The sequence below is a fragment of the Salvia hispanica genome, chromosome 3 (genome assembly GCF_029641045.1).
Source record: "Salvia hispanica isolate PSC_SH4W2 chromosome 3, Shi_PSC_v1, whole genome shotgun sequence".
Taxonomy (NCBI): domain Eukaryota; kingdom Viridiplantae; phylum Streptophyta; class Magnoliopsida; order Lamiales; family Lamiaceae; genus Salvia; species Salvia hispanica.
Window position 1 is genome coordinate 16,546,326 of NC_142694.1, and position 12,240 is coordinate 16,558,565.

Here is a 12,240-nt window from a genome sequence, read left to right on the forward strand (position 1 = left end):
TCCTATCCTCTAAATTATTTTAATATTTTTTATAGGATGTAATTTTTATTTTCTAGGTCTTAATAATTATTTTTTCTAGGATTTGTAAAAAATTTTCCTCGGATTTTTAATTTTCTATTTTTCGACTGAACAATGATTTTCCCGGTTTTAATTGTTCAACGTATTCTATTTTACGATTAAAATATGTTATAGTTGTAAATAGTGCAAATGAATAGTTGTGGTTCGAGTTGTGGCCTGGAATCCCAAATTTGAGGGAATGGTGACGTGGAGGGGACTTGCGGCCCAAATCCGGGATGGGGTTAAGGATGCCCTTAGAGAGAGATATGGAGTGTATATTCTTTCATTCACGTCCCTATAATAAAAATTGTCTAGCGGCATGATTAATTTTGTATACTAATTTCAAATTTTTGTCTACGTACTACTTTGACGTAAATATCGATTTCATTCAAATTACATGAGAGAAATTCTAATTTAATGCAATTTATGACAGTAAATCAAGCAATCTATATAATAATTAATACTGGTGTATTTTGACTTTTATTTACCATAATCTTTTGAATCATTGCATTATTGTATATGATTTAAATCAACCTTTATTTTAGTCGAATATCATCACTATTTTTCTCTCTAATGAATATCAAAACCTAGAATCAGAAATTGATTAATTAGCTCGTAAATGTATGAACGTATATATATTGGTCATGCTTGGATTATTTGTAAACATTGCAATCCCACATAATTTTATTTACTAATTACTATATCATTGTATATCATAATCAATTGCTAATCATGCAAAGTATAACAATAAATCCCGCAATTTATATAATAAATTTAGATATTTTTCAAAATATAGTAAAATATATGCTGACTTTTAATCAACACAAAAATTTAAAGCAATAAATACATTCTATTTAATTGGAATCAGGAATCTAATCAAAACAAAATTTTAAATCAGTACATCCTAACGTTTGGTTAGCATATAATACCACTCCTTGATTTAAGCAGAAAATTATAGTAAAAGACAGATGGCAAGTTAATCTTGCAGAAATTTTAGTTATTTTTAAAATGAATGCAGAGATTAATTACCATGAATGCCTAGGATCTGAAATTCTATTAGCTCGTAAATTGTACGTATAAATAGGTCATGCATGTTTTAATTTATTCGAAAACATTGCAATCTCACTTAATTTTATTTATTTAGCTATATCATTTCATATCATAAATGGCTAAGCTCATCGCATCTCTCTTGCTAGTCATATTTTATCTCTCTCTTGCTTCAGCAGCGGGTAAGCACATAAATATCTCTCTCTATTCAAGTTTTGAGATGGCATATAATATTAGTGATGATAAATTCGTCACTAATATTTTTTAATTATGGATTGTATCCTACGACAATATGTCAATAAAAATGATGATTACTGATAAATGTTCGCAGGAGAAGATGGCACGTCAAAGGTTTGCCAAATTAGTGATCAAATCAGATGTAGAGTGGGGCCGGGAGGAGAATGTGCAGACTATTGCAAAGCCTATGTTATTAGGCGCGCAATTACAAAATATAGATCTGACTGTGTTATATCTATTCCAGAAAATATTAGCTTTTGCAATTGTTACTATCCTTGTTAACCTTGATGTATTCTTTTAATAAATCGATTATGGAGTAATAACTTTTCATTTTATATTTACATTTTATTCTTCTTTTCTTCGTGAATTCCTTTTAATTTATTTTGTGCTGAATATATATTATGTTGGATTCTTGTTTTGATGTGTGTCAAATTTAAATGGGAATCTAATATTCAAGTAGCAATGTCTTTTTTAACATAATCTCCCCTTTGTATGGAACTATGAAGTAAGTCTTAAGTCTTGGTATGGAGATTTTCGTATACATGTAGTTGAGGAGAAAAATATAGACCTTTGTATGGAAGGGAAGAAGCTGCATAGGAATTTTGGAACGGCGTTGATAATTGACTGAGATTGTCATGGAAAAGAATTTTGGGCGTCCAAAAAAATAGAGCACAATTATCATTTTTGGCCGTCCACAAAAAATATAGCACATTCATTTAGAGAGTGTTTTCAATAAATAATAACCCTACACATCATTTCTAACACTACTTCTCAATTACTTTTTCTCATTCTCTCTTACTTTTTTCCCTTCTCTCTTACTTTACCAATTCTACACATTAAAACTCATGTCGTACACAAATTGCTTTATGTTTTGGGGACGGAGGGAGTATAATATTAATATGTGAAATGTCATGAAAGCAAATTGAAACAACATTGAATTACCTGAAACTTGGGAAAGTCTGTCTGATCAAGATATCGTTTCCACAAAATGATAAAATGTGATTGGTATTAGGAAACTGGTTGATGATGATTCAGACTCCTCTGCTTCTTAGCCCTTATGGAAATGGAGGGCTAGAGAGAGAGAGAGGAAGAGAGAGATTGAGTTTGAATGTGTTTGATTTGAATGGAATGCAGTGGAATTGGGTTTTTTCGGTTTGTGAACTGTAATATAACCAATTTAACGAACTTTTCACCTGAGTTATTCGAATTAATATATATTAAATCAAGTTTTCTGATTTCGTATAGAAAAATTGAATCTTGTTCAGGCAAAGTTGAATATTGACCTATCCATTTTGGATGTGAAAAAATAGAATCAGCCAAAAATAGAATTAAGCCCAGATGAAACAATCCTACAAAAAAAGAGACACGTTTCTTGTTGAAACTTGATGCAATTGCAGATATATGAACGCAGACAAAACAGTAAATCATCCCTTTGGTGATATAGCAACTCTATTAAGTAAGATTAATACATAAACCAGTCTCAAGGTTTTCATGTAACAAAACTCAACAAACTTCTAGCCTCATCTATGGAAAATTGCCCTCGCGACGTGATAAATTCAAATAAATTGCAGGCAAATCTAACCATGAATCTGTACTGACATTCTGTAACCGTAAGAATAGCAACTGCGACCACATCAATTCTTGCATTACTGCAAGAACCTACCATGAATCTGGAAAACTTTGGTTATGTATAAAAGAGGCGATCATCGAAGGTAAGTAGATGAAACCCAAAGGAGAATGTAGCTTATCAATGACGTCGTCACTTCCAAGCTTGTTGGCCCTTTGAGTATTGGTGGCATCACAGAGACCATCAAGAAAGTTCCTAGAAGCCACGAAAAAGCAAAACTCCCAGCCCTGAACACATATAGAAACAATTGTCAGCAAGAATTTGACTATTGATGTAGAAAAATAAGTGAGGACTTACCCATAGAGAAAAGCACGCAGTTTGGTCTTGAGGCGATCATGAATGAAGTACATTGTGAGTATCAGAGAGATAGCAACTTGAAGTGTCGGGCCTTCTTCCGTTGGAAAGAGTACAGTTAGCACTCCAAGTACCAAGAAAGCTATGGAAGTTTTTACAATGACCTTTGTGGATGGGGTTCTAAACCTGCTTGTGAAAGCCTGGACATATTTATGCTGCGTTACTTCCCTGACCTTTTTCTTGACGTTGATCTTAGGGTTCTTCCTTTCGTAAAATTTTTGCATAATGATTTTATCATGTGCTTCTTCAATTGCATCCACACTGGCTTTATGTCCTCCATAGGTTTGCATTAGGAAGTTCCGAGCAGATTGAATTTCATCTTCTGAAGCTTCCTTACTGATACCTAGTCGCTTGTAAGGATCCTTGACATTAATTCTAGGAAATATAACTGCAACAACAGGAAAAAACAGAACGAAGATTCAGAAAGACTGACCTCCACATGAGGGTTATAAATAATGCTAATATGACTATATAGCAAGTGCAACAAGCAGTGATGAATAAGTAAAGTGCAAAACATGCAATCAAAAGCAATCTCGTGAAGCCACAAATTTGAAGCGCATGCCATGTATTACAACCTGGACCTAACATGAAAGATTTTTATAATTTTTTATATGAACCTAGCTAGTAGAATCCTGTAAATGCAGTAGATCATGTACGATTAGCAGTCATTTATACTCAATAGTTAAGAAATTCCGGGCATACTTTCACATATTACATGGGACCACCAATAAACATATGATACCTACCATCGATCTTACAGATTAAATCCATAAGTAAAAGTTACACACAAAGTAGAAAGTATAAATAAGGTTTCTGCTTGCTTAAATCAATGAGAGGCTGAATATCAATGCAATTTGGCATAGTTTTCTTAATCCTTATAAAAGCGCTAACCCATCCTTTGTGCCTGAAGTTCAGAGAAACTTGAGAAAATTTCCAGAGATAGGAATTTGCATCAAATAGAACTCCTTAAAGGAGCACAGGATCACTAAGGTTATGACTTATAGGATAATGGGCCATGAAGAAAATAAAAAAAGTTGGTATTTTACCGGTTGATTCATTGCTAGAATCTCCAAAGGTAGCATCCATTGCGCACTTAACAGAACCCACTCTCTGTTTATATCTCCAAGTTGATGCAGCCAAACCATTTCTACATGATTGTATAAACAAGATATTAGTGACGTCAAGTTATGCATATAAAATATAAAATTCTACATGTGAACTGAGATGACTTTACCTTTTCAAAAAGAGAAGATTTGCAGATGACCCAAAACTAGGCATAAACATGAACTGTTTCTTATGCGATCCTAGCCCTCTTGCAGGTAAGCCCATGTTATATCTCAAGGGGCTACAGGTTAACCCGGATGACATTGCTCCTTAATAAGTGTAAGCTGTTGATAGCTTATGTGATAGATGAAAGGCTGCACAACCAACCATAAGGCGAAAAAATAAGAGAAGCAAAATATAGGTTAAAGAGCCTAAGGTGCACTAACTCAATTAAAGCAAAAGCATTAACATGTGGTCAATGAGGGTGTGTTCTTGTATTGACAATGATATCAATAAAATGTAAGACAAGAAGAAGGTAAATTTAAACAAATTGGGAAAATTTATAACATGACAGGCATCAGAGGGATGCTCCATCAATCATACGGAATTGAGCCTAAAGTAAAAAAATTATGCAACATTTTGCCAGTCATTCCCAACTAATTAGTGGTTAAGTCCTAGCCATGAATATTCTTCACCTTTGACATCAAACACATTTGCATTCCATATGAAGTCTCCATAAGCAAGAAGCACAATACAAAAAAATGCATCCCAACTCCTTCAACCACAATATCGAGAGAAAATTTCATTTGCTATTCTATTTATTTATAACATTGACAAGAAAAGACAATAATTACAGGCTTGGGCTCTCCAACAATTGCCAATTTTCCTCCCCATAAAACAGTACAGGAGCCCTAATCAAAATGTAGTCTTTGTTCTAGAACCGAAGCTCACAAAACTCTAATATCTTGTTTCTTCCCAAACTTTTTTCACAACCAATAATTGCTAATGTTTTCCTACCGAATTAATCTATGCTCGTTCCTTGTACCGATTAATTCATTAACTGAACTTTTTCCGCAAACAAATTGACCTGGAATTTTACGATTTTGGCATCAAAGTTGCACAAGAAGGTAATCATACTTTGTGCTACCTCAACTTCAGCCAATCACACTAGAAATTTAAACAAGGGAAAATGGATGAACAACAAAAACATAGTAAATTAAACAAATCAGAGACGTACCTGGCAGCAGAGAAGAGGCTGCGCTCCAGTGGATAGAAGAGTTTGAAAGAGGGCAGAGAGTGTGAAAAGAGTGGAAGTGAAACAAAGAAGCAGGGTTTGGTGAACTTCATAATTCTATTAAATTAATTTCACATTTATTTCAACAATCCGTTGTAGTCTAGTTGGTTAGGATACTCGGCTCTCACCCGAGAGACCCGGGTTCAAGTCCCGGCAACGGAAATTTTTCATCTTTATTTTGTTATTGAATATTGTAGAAAACATATTTTACATTAATAAAAGTTAATTTATTAATTAGTGATGCAGCCAAGATCATCACATCAATTTTCAATAATATAGCTTCACATGCTATGCTTCCTTTCACATGCCTTATTTTTTAATTCCCAATCAATATGACTATGTAAGTCTATGAGTTGTTCTTCTAAATCCCATTATCAATTTATCATATCACACTCGCCGGCAAAGATAAAGGAAGAGAGTTGAATCGGAAAATCGGTCACAAACCAGCAAAGATAGGAAGAAATATTTACAAGAAAGGTATTTTCTTTTCTTTCAATAGTTTCAGTAATTCACATGATTATGCTGTTTTAGAGTATTGATTTTTGAAATCTTTCGCTTCAAACATTGTATTCAATCCAAATAAACGGTGAAATACTTCCCACTTTATTTCTAAATCTTGTAATAACTTGTTGAAGATTCATCGTTATATGTTAACAACATTGATGTGTTTTTAATTTCAATATTAAATGAATTTTATATCATTAGTTTTATTTAATGACACGTTTTGGATTCTTGCAATGTTTTAGCGTTTAAAGTGTTAATAGTGTTCTAAACGATTGTTATGATGTTATACTGATTTGAGTACATTTAGTAATTATTTTAAAAACAGAAATATTATGAATTCATATTATGACTTTTGAATATGACTCTCATTTTTTGGACGCAATGGATCTGGATCGGATCCAAGTTCTATCAAAAATTAGGGTTTAGATTTGGATCCAGCATGATTCAGTCAAAACCCGGCCCATTATCATTTTTAATTGTCACGTATAATTAATGTTAATACTACTCCCTCCGTCCCATAAAAAATGTCCTACTTGTGTGACGATACGAGATTTTATGAGGTTTTATTTCGCGTGTTAGGCGAAAAGAGAAAGTATAATATTTTAATTATTGTGAGAGAGAACTTTTTTAAAAATGGAAATGTGACATCTTTAGTGGAACAAACTGAGACCATCTTTTATGTGACAGATGGAGGTGAAAGAAGAGATAGTTATTTACTCTCCCATTCAGAACTACAAGTCGAAAAAATAAAAAAATAAAAATTAAATAATACTCCTTCCGTCCCCGATTAATTGTCACTATTTTCCATTTCGGTCCGTCCCTCAATAATTGTCACACTTCATTTTTTACCATAAATGGTAAATAGGTCCCACATTCCACTAACTCACTTCACTCACATTTTATTATAAAACCAATATAAAAAAATGGGTCCCACATTCCAATAACTTTTTCAACAAACTTTTCTTTACATTTCTTAAAATTCGTGTTCGGTCAAAGAGTGACAATTCATCGGGGACGGAGGGAGTATAACACACTCCCTTGCCCGAAAAAATAGTTCATTTTTATCATTTTGATCCAGTCCTTCAAAATTAGTCCACGTACATTTTTAATAAATTTTTTTTTTCAATATCATTGGTCTCATTCTCTACTAATAATATTTGCCTATGCAATTTGACCAGAAACATGTCGGAGGCCATCATCTCAGAGGCGATAAAAACACTAGAGAGTTTCGTGGTTGAAGTTACCTCAAGCCACATTTCCCATATAGATATAGGGAATGTGAAAGAAGTAGTAAATGAGCTGAGAATGATGCTGGATTTCTTAAGAGACAAGGAATCAGGAGAAAGAATCAGACTTGATCATTTGCTAGCTGACTTGGTCGAGATTGCAGCGGACTTGATCCAACGAAAAAACATCGGTATCTACCTTACCAATATTTATCACGCCATAGGCAAGCTGAGGAAGACGAGAAAGCGCATTATGGAGTTTGGAGCAGGAGGGGGGCTGATTAAGCCACAAAGTGTTGAAGGAGGAGACGAATCAGGTGTCGTGGTGGGCTTGGAGAAAGACGTGCAACAACTTATAGGTAGAGTGATTCTCAACGAGGAGCGAGACCTGGTGGTTTTGCGTATCAAAGGCATGATTGGTGCGGGAAAGACCACTCTTGCCAGGCTAGTATACAACCATCCGGCCATCGTTGAAAAATTCAAGCTTCGTGCATGGTTAAGCATTTCTAGGTATGGGAGGACACACATACAAATGACTAGGGGCTTAAGAAAATGATTTTTTTTTTATATTTTTCCTTTGTAATTTTTATTAATTTTTACCAATTTTATGCAAATTTTTATACAACAGCCCTTATCCATGAGCTAAATTATACATGAATATAGTTTAAATAATTTTTTTTTAATAAAATAGCCTGATGATTTCTGTGTCCGCCCCTGTTTCTAGGTACACAAGTACGAAGGAGGTGCTTGTGAAACTGGTGCAGCAGTTGCTGGAGCATGATGGAGATGGAGATTCGTTGCTGGAGGAAATGGACAACCAGAGTCTTCGATGGATGCTTCTTCAACGCCTGCGAAGAATGTCATTTTTCATTGTTGTTGATAACCTATTGCCAGATATGGACTTCGAATCCTTCTTGATAGATCTTGCACGTAGCGGTACGTTCGTCTATATATCTTATCTGAAATTAATTATGCATGATCGAACTCATTCACCTTTAGGTAGCAATAAAACTGCTAACATACTTTTATTTTATTTTGTTTAGATAAATTCTTCAATTTAATTTGTTAATATATGATATATCCTTCCTTGATCCACATAAAACTTACTTTCTCAGTCGCATAATATAGGCTAATTGGGGATGATGCACGTTTTAATGTGTAATTAATAAAGTAAAAGAGAAGAAGAAGAAGAAATAGTTGAAATAATATAGACTATAGTGCATGGTGGAGCCCATAAATTTAAAAGTAAAATGTTTCCATAAATGGATATAGAATATTTTAGGGACGGACGAAAAATAAAATCCAGTCTATTTCTATGGACGGAGGGAGTATCATTTCAGAGTACAATATACTGTGTTGATATATCAAAATAATAGTTTTGCATGGGTAGAGAATGATAGAGTTTGAACCCTGAATCTCATTGTTATCAACGGACTTAATTTAAGTACTCTCTCCGTCCCATAATCAGGCCATGGATGTAGATTGTTGATCACAAGCCGTTATCAAATTCCAGAGGACGTCCATGCGCGGCGTCCGAAAATTAGCAGCCGCTATCCAATTCAGGAAGATGTCTTTTATACTCATGAGATGAAGCCTTTGGATTCTGATAAGAGCTGGCAACTGTTTTTGAATGTTTTATTTTGTGGTGACAATTTTGTACACAAGTTACCAAAGCATTTGGAGAGGAAGGGGAAAGAGATGTTGAAAAAATGTGGAGGTTTGCCGATGGCTATAATAGATGCTGGAAGACAAAAAGCTAAGCAAAGACTTGAAGGAATTGGATGGGAGGAACTTTTTGATTCAATTGATCTGAGTGAATCGTTGAAGTTATTAGAGCCGATGTATCATGAACTGGATGAAGAACTCAAGCCATTTTTCTTGCACATGTCATTTTTTAAGAAAAATGCAATAATGAGGGAAGAAAAGTTGGAACAAATTTGGGCATCAAGTGGATTGAATACAAAAATGGCATCTACATACAGTTTATTTAAACAATCCATTATTGAAGTCGTGCATCCGTACCCGAAAGAGTTTAAAGTGAAAAGGTGTCGCATCAATCCTCTACTACATGAGTTATCCATCAAAAAAGCAGAGGAAGAAATGGGCTTTGAGATCTTAAGGAGCGATGTAAATAGTCAACCCTTGCAGAGTCCTCGTCACCGTGTTATCCATTGTGGTAGAGACAAGATGAATCACTCCACAGATCAAGCCAAACACCTTGTCTCTCTCATCTTCCATGGAGGTGGTGGCTACGTGGGCAATGCTAGCCAGTCTTATTGGAAGAGTTTTGAACTCCTTAAGATTCTCGACATGGAAGATTTTGGGGTGAAGACTTTATCAGAAACTATAGGCACATTGATTGAGCTAAGGTATTTGGGATTGAGAAACAATTACATACAAGAGATTCCACACTCGTTTGGAGGCTTGAAAAGGCTTGATGTTCTCGATATAGCTCTAAACTTTATGGTAGAGGTGCCTGATATAATCAAGGAAATGGATAGCCTTTGCCATCTTTACATGTGTGATGTGATTTTCAAGAAGCCTTTGAAAGTAGATGCACTACAAAATCTTGAGACTCTAACCTACATCTCGATTTATGATTGGACATATGAGGCCTCGAGCATGGAGAAGATGACTCGTCTCTATAAATTAGGCGTTGAAGAAGTTGATGAAAAGTCAGATGTATGCAAGCTCTTTGCATCACTAGCTAAATTGACGAGCTTTAGGCAATTTACCTTGAGAGGGTTTCGTTTCAGAAGCATGTCGTGTTTGGATGAGATTAGTGCTCTAAATAGACTCGATAAACTTAGACTAGACGGATGCCTAGCTAGGCTACCAAGTGCCAATATATACTTGGTAGTATTGGTTCTCGTAAATACTGGTCTTAATGAAGACCCTATGCCGTTACTTAGGGAGCTACACTGCCTAGAACAGCTCAAACTGCGGAATGCATACACCGGTCCAGAAATGGTGATCCGCTATGGGTTTCCTCGGCTCCGAGTCCTTCGCATCAATGAGCTGTGGAATCTGAGAAATATACTAGTTGTAGGTGCAATGCCGAAGCTCAAACAACTAGAAATCATGAATTGTCCGTATCTGGAGACGCTACCGGAAGCGATTGGGTCAATGAAGGATCTGAGAAAGTTTACTATGGTAACAACCAAACACATAGCAACAAAGATCAGAAATTCAAGCTTAATCTCCAAAATATTAGAGGTGGATATCATTCCATAATTTGGAGTTAGATACATTTTATTTGTTGGTGTTTGGATGGCATGTAATTTTTCTTCAATGTTTTCCCCTTTTTTCACCAATAAATTATCTGTGCCTATAAAAAGAGAGCCTTGATTTACAAACTTAATCAAATATATGTGGTTGGTGATATTGAAGCTCACTGGCTTCAGAGTGTATTTGCATAGATGTTGTCATTGGTTGATTGAATAAATAAATCCTAATAAAATTTAATAATTGGGGAATGATAAACCAGAATCAGAACTAATTAACTTTAGTTAAGTACTAGCATAATTTTGAATTGATAAACCCTATTTAAAACAAATTAAAAAGCCTGAGGAAACCAACATGTGCTCACTAAGAAGGGCTTTTGGTAGACTTCTTTAATTTATCGATTATATGTTATTATTTTAACATTAAGTTCGGGAATCCGTTGTAGTCTAGTTTGTTAGGATACTCGGCTCTCACCCGAGAGACCCGGGTTCAAGTCCCGGCAACGGAATGTTTTTTTATTTCATTCCAAATATTTTGTTTTAGTATTTTTCCGGATAACAATGGAGATAAATATATTTATAAAACGAATATTTTGTTTTTCATACCAAATATTTTGTTTAGGCTATAGCGAGCACAAAAACACCTAGCATGCTTATAAATTATTAAATAAACTGCAAGATAACATAAATCCTTTATCAATGATGAGCATATCTCATGTTATGTCATATGTAGTTGAAGGTGAAGACAATGGTGTTTTGCAACATGACAGGCTTCTGTCACCACCCATCATTCTCCTACCTAAAATGAACCAATCTCTTCTTCTTCCCTTTACATACTTTGAATCTTAATTTGCTTTACTTTCTATACAAAGAAACCAATTAATTAAAAGCATCAACCTATTTTAACTAGCTTCTCTTTTTCTTCATCATGAAACATGTCAAACACCATTAGCACCATCTTTTATATATTTCCTTTGTTGGGTCTACAGTGCATTTTTATTCTTTGATTTTAAATCAAAAAAGAAAGGAAAAAAGAAAATGCATTGTTTTGAATGGTCCCCTTTTGAGACACCTTTTTGTATGTATTTGTCAACTCTCAATCTCTGTAAATATGCCAGCTCTCTATATTATTATTTTACCTAAATTTACTTGTAACCTCGTATATAGTTTAATTGAAAATAGTATTTTATCAAGGGCTGATTGCCAAATAATGACCATCTTTCACCTAATTAATTCGCTATGTTTACACGACTTTTCACTTGTTCATTTAAGACGCACCTTTGCATTCCACAAATTCTATTTTTTCAATTTTTAGTGTTACAATAAAAAAAAATGCGGTTCCACATGCTCGGATCCGCGCGCCAAACAAAAATGTGGTGCTTGCCGTTTGCGAGTACAATTAATTTGTGCGGGTAACAATCATGTAAAAACTTTGTAATTTAGAAAAAAAAAAGACAATAACGGCCTAATGTTTGTCATTTTTCGATATGGTGAAGGGAAAATCACGCCATTTCACAAACGGAGAATGCTTCAACAAATCCCAACAATTAAAAGAATAAGATAATTTCTATTTTGCTACAAATGTGAAGACATTTTCTTAATTGCTACAATTACTATCTCAAAAGA

At 34.5% G+C, this 12,240-nt stretch overlaps 2 protein-coding genes and 2 non-coding genes across 4 annotated transcripts; 3 read left to right on the forward strand and 1 right to left on the reverse strand.

The window, feature by feature from the left end:
* Positions 1-2,755: 2,755 nt before the first annotated feature.
* LOC125211864 (protein CHAPERONE-LIKE PROTEIN OF POR1, chloroplastic-like) lies at positions 2,756-5,709 on the reverse strand. The gene is made up of 5 exons (XM_048111812.2): positions 5,604-5,709; positions 4,557-4,740; positions 4,369-4,469; positions 3,266-3,710; positions 2,756-3,195 (listed from the first exon to the last, which is right to left on the reverse strand). The coding sequence occupies exons 2-5, from the start codon at positions 4,688-4,690 to the stop codon at positions 3,045-3,047; spliced, it is 831 nt and encodes a 276-aa protein (XP_047967769.1). The 5' UTR covers positions 4,691-4,740; positions 5,604-5,709; the 3' UTR covers positions 2,756-3,044.
* A 40-nt stretch (positions 5,710-5,749) lies between these two features.
* On the forward strand, positions 5,750-5,822 carry TRNAE-CUC (transfer RNA glutamic acid (anticodon CUC)). Its single transcript has one exon. It is a non-coding gene; the product is annotated as a tRNA-Glu (tRNA).
* A 1,524-nt stretch (positions 5,823-7,346) lies between these two features.
* LOC125214656 (disease resistance RPP8-like protein 3) lies at positions 7,347-10,624 on the forward strand. Its single transcript, XM_089068473.1, has 4 exons — positions 7,347-7,900; positions 8,115-8,326; positions 8,859-8,908; positions 8,954-10,624. Exons 1-4 carry the CDS (start codon positions 7,347-7,349, stop codon positions 10,622-10,624), a joined length of 2,487 nt encoding a protein of 828 aa, XP_088924599.1.
* Positions 10,625-11,050: 426 nt separating this feature from the next.
* On the forward strand, positions 11,051-11,123 carry TRNAE-CUC (transfer RNA glutamic acid (anticodon CUC)). Its single transcript has one exon. It is a non-coding gene; the product is annotated as a tRNA-Glu (tRNA).
* Positions 11,124-12,240: the final 1,117 nt, after the last annotated feature.